Source organism: Coturnix japonica, chromosome 2, assembly GCF_054131305.1.
Source record: "Coturnix japonica strain WE chromosome 2, WE-NBRP24, whole genome shotgun sequence".
Lineage (NCBI taxonomy): Eukaryota > Metazoa > Chordata > Aves > Galliformes > Phasianidae > Coturnix > Coturnix japonica.
In genome coordinates, this window is record NC_140664.1 from 74,366,499 (window position 1) to 74,389,056 (window position 22,558).

The 22,558-nt window shown below is 43.6% G+C and overlaps 2 protein-coding genes across 9 annotated transcripts in view; one reads left to right on the top strand and one right to left on the bottom strand.

Moving 5' to 3' along the window:
* The first annotated feature begins 827 nt into the window (after positions 1 to 827).
* On the top strand, positions 828 to 9,704 carry SSR1 (signal sequence receptor subunit 1). 2 transcript variants are annotated; one of them, XM_015854548.3, is made up of 8 exons: positions 828 to 989; positions 2,384 to 2,502; positions 3,955 to 4,042; positions 4,188 to 4,450; positions 4,571 to 4,647; positions 5,924 to 6,002; positions 6,693 to 6,786; positions 8,937 to 9,704. In XM_015854548.3, exons 1-8 carry the CDS (start codon positions 911 to 913, stop codon positions 9,002 to 9,004), a joined length of 867 nt encoding a protein of 288 aa, XP_015710034.1. In that variant the 5' UTR covers positions 828 to 910; the 3' UTR covers positions 9,005 to 9,704. The 2 variants fall into 2 exon arrangements, with proteins under 2 accessions (XP_015710034.1, XP_085393904.1); XM_085537778.1 differs by lacking the exon at positions 8,937 to 9,704 and adding an exon at positions 7,329 to 7,396.
* Positions 9,705 to 15,692: 5,988 nt separating this feature from the next.
* The window catches only part of RREB1 (ras responsive element binding protein 1), a 115,536-nt gene continuing 108,670 nt past the window's right edge, over positions 15,693 to 22,558 (bottom strand). For 6 of the 7 annotated variants that reach the window (XM_015854537.3, XM_015854538.3, XM_015854539.3 and 3 more), the window contains 2 exons: positions 21,195 to 21,941; positions 15,693 to 18,675 (listed from right to left, as the gene is read on the bottom strand). In XM_015854537.3, the coding sequence (XP_015710023.2) occupies positions 18,155 to 18,675; positions 21,195 to 21,941 (1,268 nt within the window). In that variant the 3' untranslated portion in view covers positions 15,693 to 18,154. The remainder of the gene's footprint in view (positions 18,676 to 21,194; positions 21,942 to 22,558) is intronic. The other variant, XM_015854543.3, reaches the window with a different exon arrangement.

Below are 22,558 nucleotides of genomic sequence, written 5' to 3' on the forward strand. Positions count from 1 at the left end.
AGTGTTTCCTGATATCCAACCTAAACTTACCCTGGCACAACTTATTTCCTCTCTTCCTATCACCAGTGAGAAGAGACCAGCCCTGCTCTCACTTTAAGCACCTTTCAGATATTGGAAGAGAGCAATAAGGTCTCCCCTCAGCCTCCTCTTCCCCAGACTAAACAGCCCCAGTTCCTTCAGTCTCTCCTCATAGGGCACATTCTCCAAGCCCTTCACAAGCCTCGTTGCCCTTCTTTGGACCTGCTCCAGCACCTCGGTGTCCTTTCTGTACTGAGGTGCCCAAAACTGAACACAGTACTCGAGGTGAGGCCTCACCAATGCCAAGTACAGGGGCAGGATGACTACCCTACTTCTGCTCACCACACCATTCCTGATAAAAGCCAGGATGCCATTGGCTCTCTTGGCCACCTGGGCACACTGCTAATATACTGTAACTAGCCAAGCCCAGGATTGCCTGTCAAGGGCAGTCATTCCCAGCTACCTGAACACCACCTGTGCTTCATTTAGACTGTATTACACTACTGATTTCTAGTAAGGTTCCAGCACTTGAGATGGAGCCTCACCAATGCCAAACACAGGGGCAGGATCATTTCTTTAGCCCTGTAGCAACGGATGGTCTCCAGTTGCTTACGGGGAGACTGAGATAAAAACTACTCAGACAGGCAGCTCCTGTTGCTGTTGTTTCTGATGTACAGGTTCAAAATGGATTTAATGAAAGTATAGAGGAAGACCCTTCAGGCGCATGAGCAGCGCGCTGAGAGCTGACGTGTGCTAAGTTCACGTCATAGCCCCGCTCCTCCTCGGCGGAGCCACGTCCGCTGCGTTGCGGGGCGGGGCGGGCCCGGATGGAGGCGGCCGCCATTTAGAGCGCCCGCAGCGCAAGGCGGGGGGCTGCCGGCCTGCCGCCGACATGAGGAGCGTGCCGTGTTTGCTCCTGTTCGCCCTGCTCGTCTTTCCCGCCTCCCTCCTGCTTCGGGGTGGCGGCGCAGGTGAAGGGGGTTAAAGGGCTGATATCGGGGTGGTGGCGGTGATGGCTGTGGTGGCCACGCGGCCCGCCCGCCGCGGTGTCCTTCAGATCGCTCTCGTTAACCGTGTGGTGGTTGTAGCCGTCCCTTTGCCTGGGTGGGTGGGTGGGTGGGTGGTGGGCGGCCGCCTCGGTCTCTTCCCGCGCTCCTTTCCCCCTCCTGCCACATCATCAGCCATCCTGGGCGTCCTGTGGTAACGCTGTGAGCTTGGGCTCTGTGAGAAAGATGCCTAAAACTCGTTTCTGCCCCTTTCAGCCGGGAGGCCTTCGATAATCTATTATTGTGAGCTTAAAGTCTTCGAGAACTTCAGTAGATAAAATCGCTGCTCTCGAACGTCGCATGTGGTCGGGCAGAGTCTTTAAGTGTACCCATAGGAAGGCTGAGAGAGGGGTTTTATTGGCTTCTTTTGAAACTATTAAGCTGTAAAGAGGTTTTGGTCAAGGGTTTCTGTCCCACGTGAAAGTTTCCGAGTGTTTGCTTAGCGTGTGTGCTCAGAGCAATGAGGAGATTGAGGCTTGCGCAATTCCGTCGTCCATTCATTTCTGCTCCTTCGTTTTTTGGAAGGCATTAACTTCATTGGGAAAGAATCAGCAGAGCTCTATGGTCTTCTAAGTGATAGAATGGTGAAGGTTGGACAAGACCTGAAGGATCATCTGGTCCAACTACTGTGTTCTTTATCTGTGTCCCTCAGTGCCACATCTACACTTTTCTTGAGAACTTCCAGGGATGGTGAATCCCTGGGCAGCCTGTGCCACTGCCTCACAGCTCTTATGAGAATCCATTTTCCCTTGTATTAGTAAAAGTCCTCGGCCTGATTGATACGTGCTCTAAAAACAGGTGTAAATTTGCCCTGTGTCTGCTGCTGGATTCAGGCCTGTCTGTCCTGCTCAGTGTTTCAATGTATGAAACTCAGCACTGTAAAAGTAGAGGAGGAATCAACTGCTCGACTGTACTTACCTCGTTCTAGGTCATTGTTCTTTTCTGACTGGCAATCCAGCTCTGTTGAGCAGGTTAATATGCTGGTGCATTGAGGAGATCGTATTAAAATACTTCCCTAGATAAGAAAGCTTAATGTAAAGTTGTTTTATAACTACCTGTAAAAGCGTAGCGTTCTGATGCCAGCAAATGAAAAGGGCAGTTAATCATTTACTAAGCTTGCTGGTCTTAAAAGAAACATAAACTCCCAAAGTAATGTTACCGATAATAGCAATCACCTTAGATTTCACGTTAGCAATGATAAAAACTGATGTATTTTAATAGCTTTCATGGCAACTTGGTTGCCCTCTGCAAACTGCAGCAGTTTTCTGTTGGTTTAGGAGATACTGAAAAGCTTTTGTGCTTGCATCTTGTTTCAATAGGTTCGGGCTTATTAGCTGCAGCTCAAGATGCTACGGAAGATGAGGAAGCAGTGGAAGATACTGTAGTTGAAGATGAAGATGATGAAGCTGAAGTTGAAGAAGATGAGCCTACAGACTTGGTAACTGTACATAAATGTGTTTTCATAAGCAGGAATCTGACCAAAAGTGAATGAAGGTGCACAGTTAAGTGTGTGTTTAATAGTATATTGATATTTCTAAGTAGCTGTTTCAGAGTCTCCTTTAAGCTTCTATTCTGCTTGAAGCTTCAAAAGGATTTGTCTTCCTGAACTACCTTTGGGGATGACATGTGGAGACAGCCAGGTTCCTGCTGTCAGAACTGCAGTTTGTGAAAGGACCTTCAGGGAGGTGGTGGAGTCTCCTTCTCTGGAGATATTCAAGACCCGCCTGGACGCCTACCTGTGTGACGTGGTGTAGGGAACCTGCTTTGGCAGGGGGGTTGGACTCGATCTCTAGAGGTCCCTTCCAACCCCTACAATTCTGTGATTCTGTGACCTCCAAGTGAGATAAGGGGCTTATGTGAGAACCTGGTTAAACTCTTACATTTCTGGTTTAAAATAAGTAAGTTTGGGGTATGACTGGCGGGGAAGAAGACTTGCATAGTACAAGTGAAGTCCCAGTTACAGTTCTGTGATTCTATTAGTCTTATTGATATTTATGAACTTATGACTTGCAAAGCTGGCCATAGAGGGTGTGCTAGATATTCTGTACTGATGATTTCGAAGTAGAAATAGCTTAGTGATGCGAATAGTGAATACTTTGATTCTGCTCTTTTCCTTCCACCCCTGAACAAAAACCTTACTCTTGCTTTGTGGTAAGAATACTTTTAATTACGACCAGATGCAGCTGAGTTTAGTCATTTTTGTCAGTTAGAGAAGGATAAATGCTAAAAATAGTGCAGATCAAATGTAGAAGGAGAACAGACTTAGTGCTAGTTCTACGGCCACAGGAACTGGTGCTGGTGCTCATCATGGTATGGTTTCACACACTGATATGTATCACAGAATGACCTGGGTTGGAAGGGACCTCAAGGATCATGTAGTTCCAACCCCCTTGCCTGGCAGGGCCACCAAACATACACCTTTACTAGATCAGGTTGCCCAGGGCCCCGTCCAACCTGGTCTTGAGCACCTCCAAGGATGGGGCATCCACAACCTCCCTGGGCAGCCTGTTCCAGGGCCTAACCACTCTCCTAGCGAACAACTTCCCCCTAACATCCAACCTAAATCTTCCCTCTTATAACTTAAACTGTTTCCCCTAGTCCTGCTATTGTCAGCCCTTTCGAAGAGTTTACCCCCCTCCTGGGGTTCCCTTCAGGTATTGAAAGGCTGCAATGGAGAAGAGCCTTCTTTTCTCCAGGCTGAACAAACCCAACTCCCTCAGCCTGTCCTCATAGGGGAGGTGCTCCAGCCCCCTGATCATCTTCGTGGCCCTCCTCTGGACCCTTTCCAAAATCTCTATGTCTTATGTATCATGTGGGATTCTCATAAAGCAAGCATGGTCTTTGCCTGTACTTTTTATTATAGGATTTTTAACGAAGTCTCTTGTCTTAGACAGAAGAAAAAGAGGAAGAAGACTTGTCAGGAGAACCCAAGGCCTCACCTAGTGCTGATACAACAATACTTTTTGTCAAAGGTGAAGGTAAGAGTCCTGTGCCAATCTACCATATTCCTTACTGTGCTTAAAGTTTATCAGTTAAATCAATGCCTGTACTCTTGAAAAAAGTGGGGTCTAACAGGGACTGTGTATGCTGAGAATTGTCAATAGTTAAATATTCTCGTTTCAGATTTTCCAGCAAACAACATTGTGAAATTCCTGGTAGGCTTCACCAATAAGGGTACAGAAGACTTCATTGTTGAGTCTCTTGATGCTTCATTCCGGTACCCTCAAGACTACCAGTTTTATATCCAGAACTTCACAGCTCTCCCCCTGAATACGGTAGTTCCACCACAGAGACAAGCTACGTTTGAGTACTCTTTCATCCCTGCTGAGCCTATGGGTGGCCGTCCTTTTGGATTAGTTATCAACCTCAACTACAGAGATGCAAGTGTAAGCACTATATTGAAATTCATTGCAGTGTTTTCTTAGAGTTTTCCCAAGAACATGGGAAGATAGAGAAGCTGTATGTGTTGAAGGAAATAATTTAATGTGGAAACTTCTTTAATACAGGGTAATATGTTTCAAGATGCTGTCTTCAATCAAACGGTTACAATTATTGAAAAAGAAGATGGACTGGATGGAGAAACGTAAGGAGACTGAAGTTTAACATTCAGTTGGTGTACTAGAATAAGTTGCTGATGGGGGGCAGTGAAAATAGTTCTCATACCTTTAATTTACTGAATGTTAGGTCTCCCGTATATTACTGATGGTATTGAAGGCATCTGACTGTTGCAGTGTTGATTGAGCTTTCTTCCCCCAGATTAAGATGTGCATTAGTACTAGGGACCTTCAGTATTTTTATTATGTCCCTGAGTCCTCAGAGGACTTCAGTCTGGAATAAGGCATAGCGTTACACAGTTACATAGCAATTCAAAGCTCTTAAGCTTTTGTAATGCTACTGGGCCATTTTCCTCTAAGTAAAAGATGCTGAGGGTTTATGGATTGGGCTCTGGGTTGTGCTGGAACAACTGGCTTCTGGAGCACTCCAGTATAATTGAAGTTTAAGCTAAAAGATGCCTTGAATAGGAAGTAGAGGAACTCGTGCTCATTCTTTGTTGCACTTCCTCTACTGGTTGCAGGCTTCTTTCAGGAGTGTTTTTTCTTAAAAGACCAGCTAGACCTGATCATACTTTATATTTTTGCAAGCATAGGCTGTGCCTGTAAGTGTTCAAATATCCTAATGAAGGAGAGAAATGTTAAAAACACTCAAAAAAGGTCTTCAGAAATACTTGAAAACCTTTTAAAAAAACCCAAACCTAAAAGTAGCTGTTCTATGAAATCGTATTTGTCAAAGGAATAGCATCAGTGAATAAGCAGCTCACTGATGCTTTTCCAGGTGGTTAAAGCAGTCAAGAAACAAACTTGTATGTCCTCCCCCAGGGAGGTGGTTGAATCGCCATCCCTGGATGTGCTTAAAAACCATTTGGATGTGGTACTCAGGGATATGGTTTAGTGGAGGGTTGTTAGAGTTAGGGTACTGGTTAGGCTGCGGTTGGACTTGATGATCTTCAAGGTCTTTTCCAACCTGGGTGATTCTATGATTCTATGTCCCAACATCTTGAAAACACCATAGATCAAAGACTTATTGCAGGCACTGAATTTCAGTAGTTATGCATGTGGTTTTCTAGCTTGTATAACGTTCTTCAATGTTCTGTTGTTCAGAATCAAAGTCAATTACTTAATGTTGGTTAACACGTAGGTTTCAGGTTCATTTTCACTCCCTCCACACCCACACATCTATAAAATGGTTTGGGAGAGATCTAATGAGCTTGTGGCCAAAGCTAGCACTAGTTTCTATATTTATACATTTCCTTAAACCCTTATGATGTTCAGCTAATGACTTGAAATCTTTTTTTTTTAAAGGATCTTCATGTACATGTTCCTTGCTGGACTTGGGCTGCTTGTTATTGTTGGCCTACATCAATTACTAGAATCTAGGAAGGTAAGTGGCGCGCTGTCTGTGTTGTTAGTGACACAGAATCACAGAATGACCCAGGTTGGAAGGGACCTCAAGGATCATGTAGTTCCAACCCCCCTGCCTGGCAGGGCCACCAAACATACACCTTTACTAGATCAGGTTGCCCAGGGCCCCGTCCAACCTGGCCTTGAACACCTCCAAGGACGGGGCATCCACAACCTCCCTGGGCAGCCTGTTCCAGGGCCTAACCACTCTCCTAGTGAAGACATCCAACCTAAATCTTCCCTCTTTCAACTTAAAACCATTTCCCCGTGTCCTGCTATTGTCAGCCCTTTTGAAGAGTTTACTCCCCTCCTGGGTGTAGGTTCCCTTCAGGTATTGAAAGGCTGCAATGAGGTCACCCCGCAACCTTCTCTTCTCTAGGCTGAACGAGCCCAACACAAGGCCTTACTGTACAGGGAGAGGGGTGGAGTAGTAATCACTTGTAGTGTTCAGTGGTACAGGTAGAACTTCAGAACTTCAGAATTAAGAGCTTTAACACCGAACCTAGGCAAATAAATTGCTAAATATGTCAAGGCAGCATCAGTTACTGACTAACCCTAAGTTTGTCTCCTAATGAAACACTTGCTGTTTATTAAAGAACTATTGATTACTTACAATACGTGTTCTCTCAGAACGCTGTGGAAAGCAAAAACCTGTTTCTTGCCTTTTCAGAGAAAAAGACCGGTACAGAAAGTTGAGATGGGAACATCAAATCAGAATGATGTTGATATGAGCTGGATTCCCCAGGAAACATTAAATCAAATAAGTAAGTAGACCTCTGCCACGAAATTAAGCAGTCAAATAGCTTAACTTCACAAGTAGCTAATACTGATTTTCCAGAACACACCTACATGTTCTAGGGAATAAGTAGTTGTGTAAAGCACTGGTCTTAGTGATTACATTATTAACAGCCTGTTCCTATCCAGAACCAACTTGCCTGGTTGGTAGTAATGGCAATTGCTGGTTGTTTTTACACTTCATAGGCTCTTTTTCAGCAGTATGACATATGACAAAACCATGACGCTACCCAAAACCTGGATCAAAAAAGGTTTTAACATCCAAATACCTGCAAGTTCCTGTAAGTTGGTTAGAAGCTTTGCCTGCAGACTGAAGTTCTAAATAAGCACTGCATGTGTGTATTCACCAAAGACAAGTTCAACTTGGAATCTGGGTTCTTCATGTCCAAAATGACTAAATTTTTGCTCAAAAATGCCCAAAACAACTTTCCAATGTCTTTATAATGTATGTGTTTGAATTTTTCTAACTTCTTTTGCTGTTTCTTTTGTTATTGCTTTCCTGTTGCTTCAGTGCAAAGTAGAAGAGGTGAGACAAATGCTGGTGATCAAGAGTGGAAGCTCTAAATGTATTGTCTGTGTGATAATTAGGCATGGATAGAAGCCTTTCTGCCTGCATGCAATGGCTGGTAGTGTAGCATGAGCAGTAAGATACAGAACAGATGCATACAACCATCCAGACACTTTATATGCATTCTACTTTATGTATTTGTAGATCTAAATGATACATACAGAGTACCTTTGGTTATATTGTAATGGTGTATAGTACAGAAGGCCTGTAGAGATAAACCTCTCTGAAGAGCCAGCTATCTTGTCAGTGTTTGAATTCTACCCTCATCCCCATTTAAGCTTAAGTAGATCCATCTCAGTACCTGAGGGCTAGGAAACACGAGGCTTAAGTTTTTAATTGTCTTTAATTCCTAGTTTGGTTAAATTAGCTCTGTGCTATAATGCTTTGGAAAACATTCAGGATCCTCAGAGATTCATGCTTCTTCTGTTGAAGGTGCATTAGATGTGTGCAGATTGAGCACCCATCAAGCCAATAAAAGCATTGTTAGCCCATGCTGTGAACAGTGAGATTACTGTAAGGCCCAGTTAAGAAGAGTGCATTTGTAAGCAAATGCTCAGCAACCAGCTCACCTCTTTCTTCATACAGACTATGAATGACAGTACAAGAGTTGAAGATGCTGCCTATGTAAGAGCTGGCACTGGAGAAGGACAGTTGTAAACTTATCCTAAGTTTCATAGAATCATAGAATTACCCAGGTTGGAAAAGACCTTGAAGATCATCAAGTCCAACCGCAGCCTAACCAGTACCCTAACTCTAACAACCCTCCACTAAATCATATCCCTGAGCACCGCATCCAAGTGGCTCTTAAACACATCCAGGGATGGTGATTCAACCACCTCCCTGGGGAGCCTATTCCAGTACCTAACTACAAGAAGTTCTTCCTAATATCCAACCTAAACTTGCCCTTGCGCAACTTGAGGCCATTACCCCTCGTCCTGTCACTTGTCACTAGAAAAGAATAGAAAGAACAGGTTTCTGGTACCCTGTGCTCATGCAGCTAAATCTTGGTGGCTTCCCTGCCTGGGATGGCTGATTACAAAGTGCCGTTCACATAATTAAATGTGGATGGTTTCTGCACAGGTGATTTTTCACAGCCAAAACACTTCTATTAATGTGTATGAATATAGAAATATTTCATGTAAGGCTACGCTGGCTAAAGGGGGAGGGTCCATCACATTCTTCAGGCGGGTAAACTAAAACCAGCTAATAATTAGTAATTAAACTTTCAGAGAGTTAATAAATGGGTGTGATTCTGATTTATCTAAAACAGCAAAAGATACAGATTCATCAGGAGAGTTTTGGGGTGGTTGTTTTTGGGTTAGTAAGTGATGGTTTAGTAACTCGCTCTAGAATTGCATGTTAGAGTATAGGGATGTTCTCATTACTATCTAGGATGCAAATAGCATGTAGTGTTCTTTGCTTTTGTTTTAAAGCATTGAGATGCTTGAGCCTGGCTTCTTCCGTGATGCATCATGCTAATAAAAGCAGTGTCATATAACAGCAAGCGTGAAGTAGGTGATACAACTAATGCCCTGCCTTGTTTTCTTTCAGATAAAGCTTCACCCAGGAGGTTGCCCCGCAAGAGGGCACAGAAGAGATCAGTGGGCTCTGATGAGTAAATGTTAACTAGTGCAACAATTGAACCTTTACTAATCCTGCCTGTTGGGTTTGATTATTTTTTTTTTTGGATTGGAGTAGTGCGGAGTCCGTGTCAGCATAAGGAAAAATACCGCTAAACATTTGGACTGAACAGTTCAACTGAATGGTGTTAATATTACTGAAAATGCACTTCTCTTTTTTTTTTGTTAAATAATTGTTGGGGGGGAGCCATTAAGATTTGTGCCTGCGCGTGTAAGCAGTTGGTCTTAACAGAACCGCGTTACCTGAAATGTGCCTTTAGAGTTCTTTTAAATGCTGGCTTGTCATCCGTATACTTGGAAGGATGTTTTCCCCTCCCCATCATCTGAATGTCTGGTGATTTAATCTGTCTTGATTGTATCCTGTCTGTATCACAATCCGTATACGGTTTTTCTCCTCGGTAACTTTGTTCTCTATTTGCACACACAGATTCAAGTCTGTGTGTCCAGCCGTGTTCCAGACACTCACCATCTGCATTTCTGCATTCTAAAGGCACAATCGGGTATAGCTGCTTGTAGCGATAGATATTTTGCTGCTGTTTTGACCCGGGCATGCAGTGATGTCAACATCCTGAACTCATCTGCATAGGTGTTAGGACAACTCTTACGCAGCAGCGGGACTCGTGAAGCATGGAATTTGTGTGCTCAATTGGTATTACTACATAAATTTTTTTATACCCAACTTGTTAAATGGTGGTTGAGTCATTCCAACAGTTCAGGTGTTCTCAATATAGTGGTACCTCTGCAGTGTTACCCAAGAGGCTTTGAATGAGCCCAAACAACTTTCCAGTCTATTCCTGGTACTTACAAAGACTTGAATGCTGTCTGTATAGAAACACATGGGATTTTCTTTGAGCTTTACATGGGGCGAGGACTTGGATGTATTCCATGTGCTTGAAACTGAATAGGAAAAGCTTCAGGTAATCTTTTTAAATGACAAATTGTTCAATTCAACCTTTACAGTTCTTAAACCTCTAACTTAGAGCTGTCAGTAGATTGGTCCGAGTTAAGCTTTTACCTCCTTGGCTTTCTCCTTAGAAACAGAAGTATTTACATTAACTATGTACTATGGTACTTCAACAGAGAGGTTTTATGTAGCCAACATGGGATTTCTTGTGGTAGGCCCAGTTTACACAATCAGCAGGAACACAGATGCCGATTTGCATCCATTGCATCCAGGACTTGTAACTTTGAGAGGGTGGAGGGGGAGGAGAGCAGGTAAAGCAAAGTCAGTTTGCTGCTTCTCAGGCTCAGACTGTTTTCATCTCAGTTGCAGTTCTCTGTGTCTGAAGGTTATCTGGGAGCTTGTGCAGGAAAAGGCACTGGTTTGAGATGAGGATCAGGAAGGGGGGGAAAAAAATCACATGTATAGAAGGGCTTTTGGATCTGTTCTTGTTCTGCAACTGTTAAGCCAGCATGAGTTGAGCAATACTAATAAATCATGTCATACATTGGAGACTTCTAAGCTCTGAAACAACCTGCACTGATGTACTCACACTGTCTTAATACACAGAGTGCCGGAATGAACTGCGGAGTTGTTCTCAACAAATCTCCGTGTGGGAAATAGAATGGGAAGAGCGATCCCTAGTCATGCTCTCATCAACTTCATGATATGGCAATCCAAGTAGAATCGTTTTAGTAGGGAAGATTGCTGAATGATCTTGGGGATCACTTGGCAAACTGAGTAACTTTGTAACAGCTGACTGCTCCAGTTACACATGCAACAACTTTGCCTTTAGTGTTGCCTCTGTGGTAGGATTAGGAGTCTACATTCAGTCTTGCATTGTTCACGTAATAAATGATTTGTATGGTAAAATCTATAGCTGCTGTAGGGGCTGACACACTCAGTTTTGACTTTAGTTCCTTTCTATAGATTATATGCATCTCAGCTGAAATCAAGATGGGCTTTTTGTTTGGCCCCCACCTTCTGGGAATACGTAACCTTAAATTGCATTCAGCTTTTCACGAGATTTGGAAGCTCCTCAATAACAACTTGATCTGAGCTACTCTGGATGAAGTGGGACTCCAAGAGGAAGAGCAAAGGATGAGAAGACAGGCCAGCAACCTCTGATATCCAGGTTCTGCTTCATCAAGAAGGGCTAAACACTTTGAGGGAGTCTTGGAGCAGGTTAGTCCTTCAGTATCTTACACTGCACAGAACTAAAGAGAAGTTGCAATAGGGCTGCAGTGCTGTGATTAGATTAGAAAGAAGAATGTTAAGGTTTCAGCTTTCCTCTCTGCAATTAGTAGTTAACATCTGAATGCTTAAGTTCTGAGCATGGAAGAGAAAGCAGTTTAGCAAGTTGCATAGGAGCTGACAGCTGAACAATTGTAACAAGACTGATCATAGGACTTACTATGAACCATCCAAGGTCAATGTTAACTTCTCTGGCTGGAAGCTGTTAGTTCATACAAACTTATAGTGGTCTTAGCCATAGGTGGTATTTAATGTCATGACATAATATTACTGTACCCTACTCAGCTATTTATTGGTATTCAGTTGAATTCACTCCAGTATGGAGTCAGTAGCAGTTCTGCTTGTGTCTGTGCTATCCCTTCAGTTCTTGTGGCACAAGTGCTTGTATGTTAAGTCTGTTCTTTCTCCTCCAAAGGGAAGACAGCACCTACCTCATAGGAATGACCAAGGGCTGTTTCAGGAGTGGTTTCAAGCTACTTGAGACTTGCACAAAGTGCTTCCATAAAGCTAGTAAGACACATAGCACTGATGTCATGTCACGGCAACTATACGGATTCACGTTCTATCAGTTTCTTTCCCTCACTGAGCAGCTTCAGTGAGACTTCTCTTTAATACACAGAGGAATCGCAGTTAACTTACAGGGGAGAGCAAAAGCCAGAATGAACGTATCCAGTTTCTACATGAGCTGCAAGGTGGCCTTTAATAAGTTCTCCTCTCACACTTGTCCACGTACCTTTAAATTTTCCCAGGGACTTTTCTAATCAAAGTGCTACAGATGATCATTGTTGTACATGCAATCAGAGTTTAAGAATGGCTGATGATTGCTTGGGATGATTAAGTTCAGATGGTGTATTGCGACTAAATTAAGTTAACCAGCAGGTGATGTTTTCATTTCTAAGTGAGCTCAGATCTCTTCAAGTTGCCCGCAGGTATTTTGTAAACATGAATTTTTTCTTAGCATCTTGTAGCTGTGTTGGTTTGTTTTGGTTTTATTATTATTTCTTTTTTTAATAAAGCATGAGTATGGCACCAAAAAGCCTGAGTGGTACCTGGGTGCTCTATTCCTTGATACATCCAAAAGCAAATGCTCAAGAAGAATGGAAACAGGCCATACTTAGGAAGCAAATGCATTTGGAATGAGAAGAATAGCAAGGAAACAAGGAAAGTTCGATTAACTCAATACTTAATTACCTCTTCTGTGTAGGCATAGATTCCCACTAATGCTGTGACAAAGCAGTCAGTATTGAATTCTGTTCTCTTGCTCATCCTTCCCTTTGTTACCTTGCTAGTTGCTAGTCATTTAGATCCTGTAATCTTTCACATCAGTGCTATTTCCTGCACTGCTGTGAGGTACTGGATACCTGCATTATTGCAGGGTGCTATAGCAGAAGGCAGTGCCTTAATGTACACTTATGGTCTCTCTGGTGTATAAGGTGGTGAACCACTGGCTTTCTACTGCCATCTTCCTATCTTTTCTCTGGAAAGATCTAGTTATCCTGTGTTAAATCTCATGTTGGTATCTGTTTTTTCCCCATGCTGGTCACTCAGTCATTTCAGTAGGCTGCCTTTTTCCCTTTCTTGTTTCTTGTCTTGATTAGATAAGCTTCTATTAACCGAGATGCAGTAGCCTTGCAGCACTCAAGTCAGCTGGCATTGGAAAGCTGAGGTGTCTCCCAAAGCATCGACAGGGAAAGACTAAAACTACTCTGGATAGAAATGCATTAGTAAAGCTGTATCTTGGTCACTGATGTCTGAGCGCTTCTTTTGCTTCTGAAAGAATAAGGCCACAGCCACTGACTGCAACAATAAGCAGAGTCCTTTCCAGTGCAGCAGTATGATGGGTTGTGATGCTGTAACACCCTCCTGCTCTATGCACCTGAAGGGTGAGGACAGAGTATTGCACAGCAGCTATGTTGCTATACAACAATGAACTTGGGTTGGATTATTCTGTCACCCACTGGGTGAGGCTGCCTCGTAAGCCCTGCTCAGGGCAGGGATCTGGTGACAAACTGCAAAGGCATTCCCAGCTGCTGTGTGAAACACTGCCACAAGGAACCCTGGGAGGCATAGCTATCGCTATCGATTAAATGTTCAAATTAAGTGCCTTCATTCTTAACTGGGTGTTTTACAACTGCTGAAGAGAATGGTTTAGGTAAATATTCTATCATTCTATGATTATTATTCACTTAGATTGGAAAAGACCTTCAAGATCATGGAGTCCAACCACACCCAAGCCATCCTACCCTAACTCCAACAACTCTGCTAAATCATGGCCCTGAGCACCACATCCAAAGGGCTCTTACACACCTCCAGGGATGGTGACTCAACCCCATGCACCACAACCTTGCTGAAAGGCTCTAAAGGAGCTCAAAGAATTTCACAATGGCGCATTGCAAATGACCATCATGGGGGGTTTCCTCCTGCGTTAACTGGCAGCTGTAGCAAGAGGCAGATCTGGCAAGGGAACAATAAGCAAGCAGTGCAAAGGAGAAAGCTGTTTCTACTTCCTGCTGCTCAGAGGATTGCAGCGAGGCTTTGTTCCATGTTTCACTTCCCCAGAGAATACAAGTCAGCGTTCTCCTCCATTAGGCACCCCACCAACACCATTATGTGCACAAGTATGTGAGCATCACTTACCTGAGTTTATGGGCAACCAACAGTAGCGAAGCAGATGCGTTCCTGCAGCTCTCTGTCATCTCATGGCCTTCAGGCTGTCCCAGAGCAGACATATCCTGGTGTCACCACACTGGCCTCCCAGCTCTACCACAGATCCCAGCAGCTGGAGGCCTCCTTGCTCCAAAAAGCCTTACCAAAGGAGCCACGTAGCTCCCAGTGGCACAAACTGTGACCTATGTTCCTTGCTGCATGTGCTAAGCACTGAGATCACAGATGCTAGGCAGCATAAGGAGGTGGAATGGCTCTGGGGAGAGCCTAAGGACTCCTATCTTGCAGGAAGTCCCTCAGCCACAGGAGCTCAGCTGTAGACCAAGCTCAGGGAAGGACTGTCTTATTCTTGGTCTCACAGCATCCTTCACAACCTTCAGATGCTATAGAATTTCTTTGTGAAAGCAAACTGACTGCATGAGCTAAAGCAAAGAACGGCACTCTCTATACTGTTACAGGAAGCAAACCCCACCTGCTCCTATAAATAGGGACCACTGATGGGCCCTGGCAGCACCTGGGGCTGGGTTTGCTGCAGCCCTTGCACCTCGTGCAGCTGGTGGGAGATGGTTAAAACACTGCATGTTTCTGCTCTCAAGGGCCTCTCCTGCTGTTCCCCCACAGTCCTCCAGTAAGTCCTAAGGAAACTCGTGCACGCCACAGGGCAAACAGGTCTGTAGCGTTTCATGGTACCAAAGGTGAGGAATCAAGTCCCCACCAGAGGACTGCACATGGGGAGCCCTAACTGCATCCATGAGTGCCAAGAGGCTGGCGGAAGGCAGGGCATGCAGTGCCCACCATTAGGTCTATAACTCTGACTCTGCTTCCCTTCTTCACCAGAAAGACTCATCCCACCAGGAGTTAAGGCGACGCGGGTTCTCAGCTGCTCTATACCTTCCCTGGCCTTCAGAACTGGATACGCAACTCAGCTGATTCTTTGTCTCACCATCCTGTGAAACGCACTTTATTTATATGAAAGCGTATAAAACAGAGCTAAGGCGGCTCCAGCTCCAAACCAAGCATCGACAAGCCCACAAGAAGAGCCACGTCCATTCTGGAAGCTCTAATTTTTAAATATAACATTTTATTGCTTAGATGGTTTGATACAGAACAACTTTTATTTTGAATTTGGAAGTACTGTACAACTGAATAAAAAGAGGAATAAAAGTACCAAAACAAACGTGTGATTCTCTGTTCATGTGGCATAAACCAGTCTTGTACACAATTCGTAGCAGCAGTTTAAGTTCCCTTTAGAAAAATATGAATTCTACATATTTATTACTGTTTCCTGCGTGGGATGAAATCACTAGGATTAACCTTCCTTTGTGGGGAGAGAAGAGAGAAAGGAGACACACAGAGGAGAGAGAAAACTGCGAATCATTCTGAAAATAGAATCAGTCTCACGTACAGCCCCGAAGAGTTGTTTCAGAATTGCCTCCAACAAGGTGGGGTTTGTTGGCTTTTTTGCTTTTAATTATTATTATATATATATTTTTAATGTTTTTTCTTTTTTTTTCTTTTTTTTTTTTTCCTTATTTCCTTTAGCGCTTTCACAGTCAAGTGCTCAATGTAGTGATTGAATCATCTCCGCGTTAGAAGTCCATTGCAACTCAGGCAAAAAGAATTTCAGAAGATCCTTTTCTGTTTGTTTTGTTTGTTTGTTTGTAAAAGCCCTGAGAGAGGAAAAAAAAACAAAACAAAAAACCCCGAACAACTAAAAAATAAAAAAAAAGATCCAAACAAAAATCGTATAGAGACAAATGAGCTGAACATGCAACCTAAAGCCTAAGATTCACCCATAGTTTAAACACATTATAAATTTCACAGTTTAATATTGGGGGGGAGGAGGGAAAACAACGACAACAACAACAAAAAAAAAATAACCCAACAACGGCAACGGTTTTCAGTCAAACTCAACTAATAAAAATGTCAATAAGATGTGGCAAGACCTTATACTCTACTAGGATACAGATAAAGGCTAAATAAAGCTTTAACTCAATAGTGATTATTGCTAGCAGATGTCCCGGCAGGCTGCTGGGAATTCATTACGTGCTACATCATTCTGCAGCATATAGTTTAGTAATGGCTTCTCCCCCACAGTATTGCGCGGTTTAGTGTGGAGAGTTGCAGAAACAAAAAAACAAATTACAAAAAAAAAAAAAAAAAAAACCCAAAAAACAAAAATAAAAATAAATCCCAACAAACAACAAGAACAACAACAAAAAAATACCCCAAATAATAATAATAATTATTATTATAATTATAATAGTAATAACGATTTAAGGGATGTGTGAACTGGTTTTAATTAAGTAGAATGCACCTGGGTAGTGAATTTAGTGAATCATTGGTTCTGAGTGACTCTCTCTGGCGTTAGCTTCGTTTCTGAACTGGTTCAAACATCCCTACTTAACAAAAAAATAACACAACAACAAACGACAAAGCGAAAAATAAAAATCACATATACCTCAACCATTCTCTTCTTATTCTATCTGCAAGAATATTACTTAAGAAAGTTTCTCTTCCTTTGAATTCCAGACAGTTACATTTCAGTCTCCAGAAACTTTCGGAGATTTTTTTTTTAATATAGATATAGCTATATATAGATATATATTATATAATATAGCATGGGTCCGAGGCCCACGTCCTCCATGTCTGATGAAAGCGGGAAAAGCGGATCTGCGGGGCGGGGAGATCACAGTGCGGGTTTGGGGCTGAGTGGTGGCATAGCACAGTGAGGCTCCGGCATCGCTATTATGGCTCTGTCTGTCCCAGAGGTCATGACTGAAGGACAATTAACAAACAACAACAACAAGAACAACAACAACAAAAATGCCACCCGCTCCTAAAAGCGCGCAGCTACAGTAGGAGACATTTCGTTTAACCCCTTCAACATTGGCGGCTGGAGCCGCACCTGTTGCCGGCAACAGGAGCCATCCGGAGAAATTCCAGCTCCCAGCATTAAAGGGGTTAAATTACTGATATGAAATTTAGACGCACACCTCAAGTCTTCAAGCATCAACCCCAAAATCTCAGGAAGAATTTCTCTCTATATATTTTTTTTGTGTGTGTTTTGTTTTTTGTTTTTTTCCTTTTTTTTTTGTTTTTTTTTTCTTTTTTAATTTAATTACTTAATTTATTTTTAACATGTCTTATATCCGTAAGTTTTATCACCAGTAGTATTTTCTTGCTCCAGAACATGACGGTAAGTAGCAAGATGACGGTAAGGCTCGCATTTCTCTCTTGCTCGCGCTTTCGACTGGAAGACTGAGTCACCTCGCTCCGGTCAGAGGAAGGGTTTCGATTAAAGTACAGTAGAAGAGCTGCAACATAGGAGGTGGAGTTGGTGAAAGCTTGAAGTCAAAACATGTAAAAGAGGGGATCCAAGCTGCGTTACACGTCTGCGTGGGCAAATATTGCCCATTGGTTTCTGCTGACCGCAGAGACAAGCAAACTGATGAATTTATAAAATAATTATAAAATAATAATAATAATATACTGAAGCAAATCAAACATATATAACAGCGGGTGCGTAATTTTCATAGGTTACGTTGCTTTGTAACTCTTCTCTGTATACGAACTCAGTCCACGACGGCTAGAAGAAAAACCCTAGTATCTAGAACACCATTTCTAACGCTGAAAAGTGGAAACAAGTATGAGGTTGAATGAAATTCTTTGCGCTTCCTGCTTTTGCCTCCAACCACTTTGAACACCTTCGGCTGCCACGCTGCTAATGCCTGGAACAGGCTTAATGCTCCACCGTGTGGCAAATGCGAGAACATCTACCGAGAAAACGATTGACATCTCGTCTGCGTTTCCTCTGACTGTTCCGTATGAAATTCACATAAATTGCTTCCAGTTATTGGCTGTGGTATCCAAGGGCCTCCCACCCCACTGCCCCGTTTCCAGCTCAGAGAACAAACACAGAGACTATCAGATATACAAGACCAAGCTCACACACACCAATACAAAAGGTAACATTAATGCTTAAATGAAAAAGGTCCTCTCCAAATAATTCATTAAAATATTAAAAAAAAAAAAATCATTTTTGAAAAAAAAAAAATCTATGATACCAAAAGATCTAATAAAGTAGTAAGGCACTCAAATCAGTATATACTGTAGTCTCTTGCATTATTATACTGAAAGGCATATGGCACTGCATCCAGTCTGCCATACTCTCCCCACAGCTGTAGGTCACTCTTCTGAAACGAGACCCTGGAAACCTTGCTCTGCTGGCTTCAGTTTGTGTGCTGGGATGGGCCCAGCCTCCTCGCAAGTCATTCTACCCCCAAGAGCTGAGGCGTGCTGTCTGCAGAGGCAAGAATGTGATTCATGGGAGACTTTTTGTTGTGCATCTCCAGCAAGTCTTGAATGAAACCTGATGGTCTCTCTAGCTCGGAGCTACCCCGAGGCTCCTGGTCTTTTGCGGGATGCTTCTGCACGTTCTTGGCGGGCTCCACGAGGCTGGCACCAGCTCCTTGCCCGCTTGGCCTCTCCTCTTCGCAGGGCAAGTCCTTGGCCACGCTGACCGGGGACTCCTTTTGGCTTCTGGTGCCAGATGGGTGGCTGCCAACAACCCCCACAAAGTCGCACTCGTTTTCTGAGATGGGGTTGGTGCCACTGTGGCTAGACTCATTTTCGCTGTCTTCCCCGCACCTGGACTGGGTCTCTTCCTTGTCGCTCTCCTTCCCGTGGTTTCGAGTATTTTTGACTTTCTGGTGTATGCGCTGGTGACGAACCAGGCTGTGCTTCAGAGTGAAGGTCCGTTCACAGGTTTGACACTTGTACGGTCTCTCGCCTGCAAGAGAATGAAAATATGAGGTCAGCCATGAGGTCACAAACACACCTCCCTCTTGTTTCAAGCGGCTTAAGATGCTCCACACTGGAAGCTCAGTACCTCCATCAAACTTTGGTGTTCCTTCTATTCAGGCTTTTTGCTTCTGTACCATTGTAGTATGCAGGTATAAAGGCCCCTGGGCCCCTGTCACTCCAGAAATACAGATGGGTTCTGCCCCTTTATAATTTGATAAGATCGGGGTACAATGTGCACTGGTGTCCAGTAGAGCTTTATAGACCTGTGGTTCTGACGTGCCAGGCCATTGAACCCACACAATCCAATGAATCTGACTTCCCTTTTCATCCACATGGTTGGAGGCAGCAACCCTCTAGGGTCAAGGTGGGCTTTCCATCCCACTTCCTCATATCATCTCCATAGTCACACAGTAATACCACAGGGTAGCACATTATGTACCTGCTATATCCCCTGCACTAAGGAGGGAGGAAGACCACAAGCCCCAGGCGCTTGTTAACATCCCTTCTACAGCAGCCCACCACAGGGGCTCCAAGTTACAGGCCCTGCTATATACAGAGAGATCAGATTTGAGATAGAGACCTGTGGTCAGAAGGGCTTAAAAATGAACCAAACTGAACAGCACATAAGAGAACATCTCCTTCAAGATACTGGCAGATGAGTTATTTACCTAAATCAAAGAGAAGCTGTCATGAACTGCTCCTGACAGAACAACTACTACTCTTTTTGCGAAGCAGAAGGACAGCACTGCTGTATTAAAATGGAAAGAGAAGCTGAAGGAGACAGACTTATTGGGCATTCACAGGACACTAGAGGTGTCTGTCAGCAGTGGTCAATGTTTACTGAACAAATGAAAAACACAGAATCACAAAATCACGAAGGTTGTAAAAGCCCACTAAGATGACCTAGTCTGATCACCAACCCACCCCACCATGCCCACTAACCACGTCCCTCAGTGCCACATCCACACAATTCCTGAACACCTCCAGTGATGGTAACCCCACCACCTCCCTGGGCAGCCTGTGCCACTGCCTCACCGCTCTTTATGAGAAGAAATTTTTCTCAATATCCAACCTGAATGTCCCCTGGCACAACTTAAGGCCATTACCTCTCATCCTACCACCCTTACCTGAAAGAACAGGCCAACCCCTACCTTGCTACAGCCTCCTTTTAGGGAGTAACAGCAAGCATGTGCCTTGGGATGCTGTTAAAAATCTGTTGATGTTCTTCAGCCTGCTGGAATTCTACGCTTATTTCTGAAACACTTGAAAGCCCTTAAAGAAACCTCTTCACACCTGTGCAAAGAAATGCTACTCTCAGGACAAAATTCTTGCACTCACTTTGCAGCCCTAAGCCTCAGAGCAGCTGCAGAGCTGCTCCTATGTTGTAATCAACATGGGATTTGCTCTGCTCTCAAAATCACTTTTTGCATCTGAAATGTTTCAATATGGGAATCACTGGCACACAACAGTGCCATTTAGGTCTAACATTTAGGTCTAACACTCAGCATTTTGGATATAATCTCCCCGAATCTTCTGAATTAGTATGAAAATAGCCACAAGAGTGGGATCCATCTCTAGTTTCACTCAAGCTTTGAGTCCTCAAAGCCAGATGAAAACAGGTCATCTTTGCACTTGAGAAGTCAATACTGAAGGTAAAAGGTTTGGTTAGGGCACCACTCTTTGGTGTTACTTATTGAACATCCTCTTTCTTCAACAACAGCACAAGTAGCCAAAGTTAATCACAAAGATACTGTCTGCAGCAGAAAGCATTTCAAAAGACACGAAATGCCATTTTCCCACATCAGAACAGCCCAGTGAGAGGTAAAATACATTATTGAGGATGCACAACTAATTAACTCTTGAGCTGGCTCATGACTTCACCTCCTTCTCAATGCACCCCTGAAATTTACTGCATAAAGCAATCCCTAATACTTTAATTACTGAGTAATTGGACAAATATTTTACTACCTGTATTGCACATTCTCTGCCCAAGGAAGAGCAGAATGCAAACTCTAGTTGTGCTTTTCACTCCAGCAGAAGGTCACGCGTATCACCAGCATACTACCAATACCAGGCCCAGATAATCAGACAAAACCACATGCTCTCTCTAAACTTTCACTCGGAAATGAAGTCCTACACATTGCCACGTTTCTCCACTGCTCGTCAAAATACTGGGAAGAGGTATAGCCACATACACATTACGGGAAGGGAGAGAGAAGCTGGATCTGCACACTTGTCCTACCCTCCAAAAGCTGTAAGCAAACATGGGGGAAAACTGTTTGGGAGCTGAAGATAAGGTGGTGGTGTAACTACTCCTGCTCCTTTAATAGGCTTCATGCGCAGTAATGGCAGACTTGGGAAGGGATGACACCTCACAGCTACCTTTAGGACTAAAAGCTGTCTCCAGCTTCATGCACTAGCAGTAATTGTGCACCTACAGAGAAGATGCATTACTGTGGTGGCAGATCTGCTCATGATCTGCTCTGTCCTGAATTCTCCTCTTACCTGTATGAGACCGCATATGTCGTGTCAAATCTTGCAGAGACCAGAAACGCTTGTTGCACACAGTACAGACTTTCTTTCTTTTGTCTGCTTTTGCAGTACTCTTAGCCTCATCAGTCTTTGGTATTTTGTCATCACTGCTCTTCTCAGTGGACTTTCTCTCTGTGCCTTCCCCCTCAGAGACGCTTTCGCTCTCTTCATTCTCCTTTCCTGTTGCCTCACAGTCCAGAGGAGACTCCACTACCTTCAAGTCCATCGGAGACTCTTCCTGCTCAAGACCAGAGTCCTGCATCGAGGGAGCTCCTGCATCATCCTGGATGCTTTTGCTTTCATCCTCACTGCTCCTTTCATCTTTTCTGTCCTCACGAATGTGGGCCTTTTTGTGACGGCTAAGAGTGCCAGCAAACTTGAAGGTTTTGCCACAAACATCACAGGCATGTTTCCTTTCAGTCTGAGAACTGCTGCCTGCGCTCTGGTCACTCTCTGCCAGCTTGAAGTCCATTAATTTGCTGGCAAAATTGAGGTCAAGACTTTTGTTACTTACAGAATCTTCCTCAGGGCCCTCTTCATATTCATCTGCTTTTTCTTCGGCATCCTCTTCTGCTGGAGGGGAGTCAGCCTTTTGCTCCTCCTTGGGGCTGCACTCACTCCTCGGTAGCTCGCTGACTTCCTCTGGCTGCTCCTTCTCACAGGATGTCAGGTCCAAGACTTCACCCCCTGTAGCAGGTGCCTCCGCATCAGCCTGACTGTCTGCAAGCAAACAGAGAGAAACTTTCAGTGGGACACTCTCCACTAACACACAACTACCGGCAGTGAGGATTCACAGACCCACGAGCAGCGCTGCTGATCAAGTGTCCGAACATCTGCCTTATCCTATCTGTCACCCAGTAACTTACAGCTGAAAAGAGATCAAAACACCACAGAACCAATCAGAATGATGATTAAAAATCTGTTAAAAAAATGCTTTGCTTTCTAAAATAAACTTACATTCTTAGTGATTTCTTCAAGTGTGGTGCAGTCTCTTTTACCAGAGAATACAAAATGCCGCAACACCAAAGAAAAGCTTAGGTCACTAATGCTATAAATATACTGCACCAGAGACACATGGATGTATTATTATCTGTAAACAGGTGTACAGAGTATAGATATAGACTGAAGTAATACACATCCTCATGTTACTCTAACAGATAACTTGTAAGCAGCGGGAAATGTTTTCCAAAGGGAATATAAAGGCCTCATGCAACCAACTGGTACAATTAAATGTCAAAGGTTATCGCAGGACAGTTAAAAAAACTGGCTATGTATCAGATAAGCAAAAGATGCTGAGGTTTGTCCACATGTGGGTCACAGAATCACAGAATCACAGA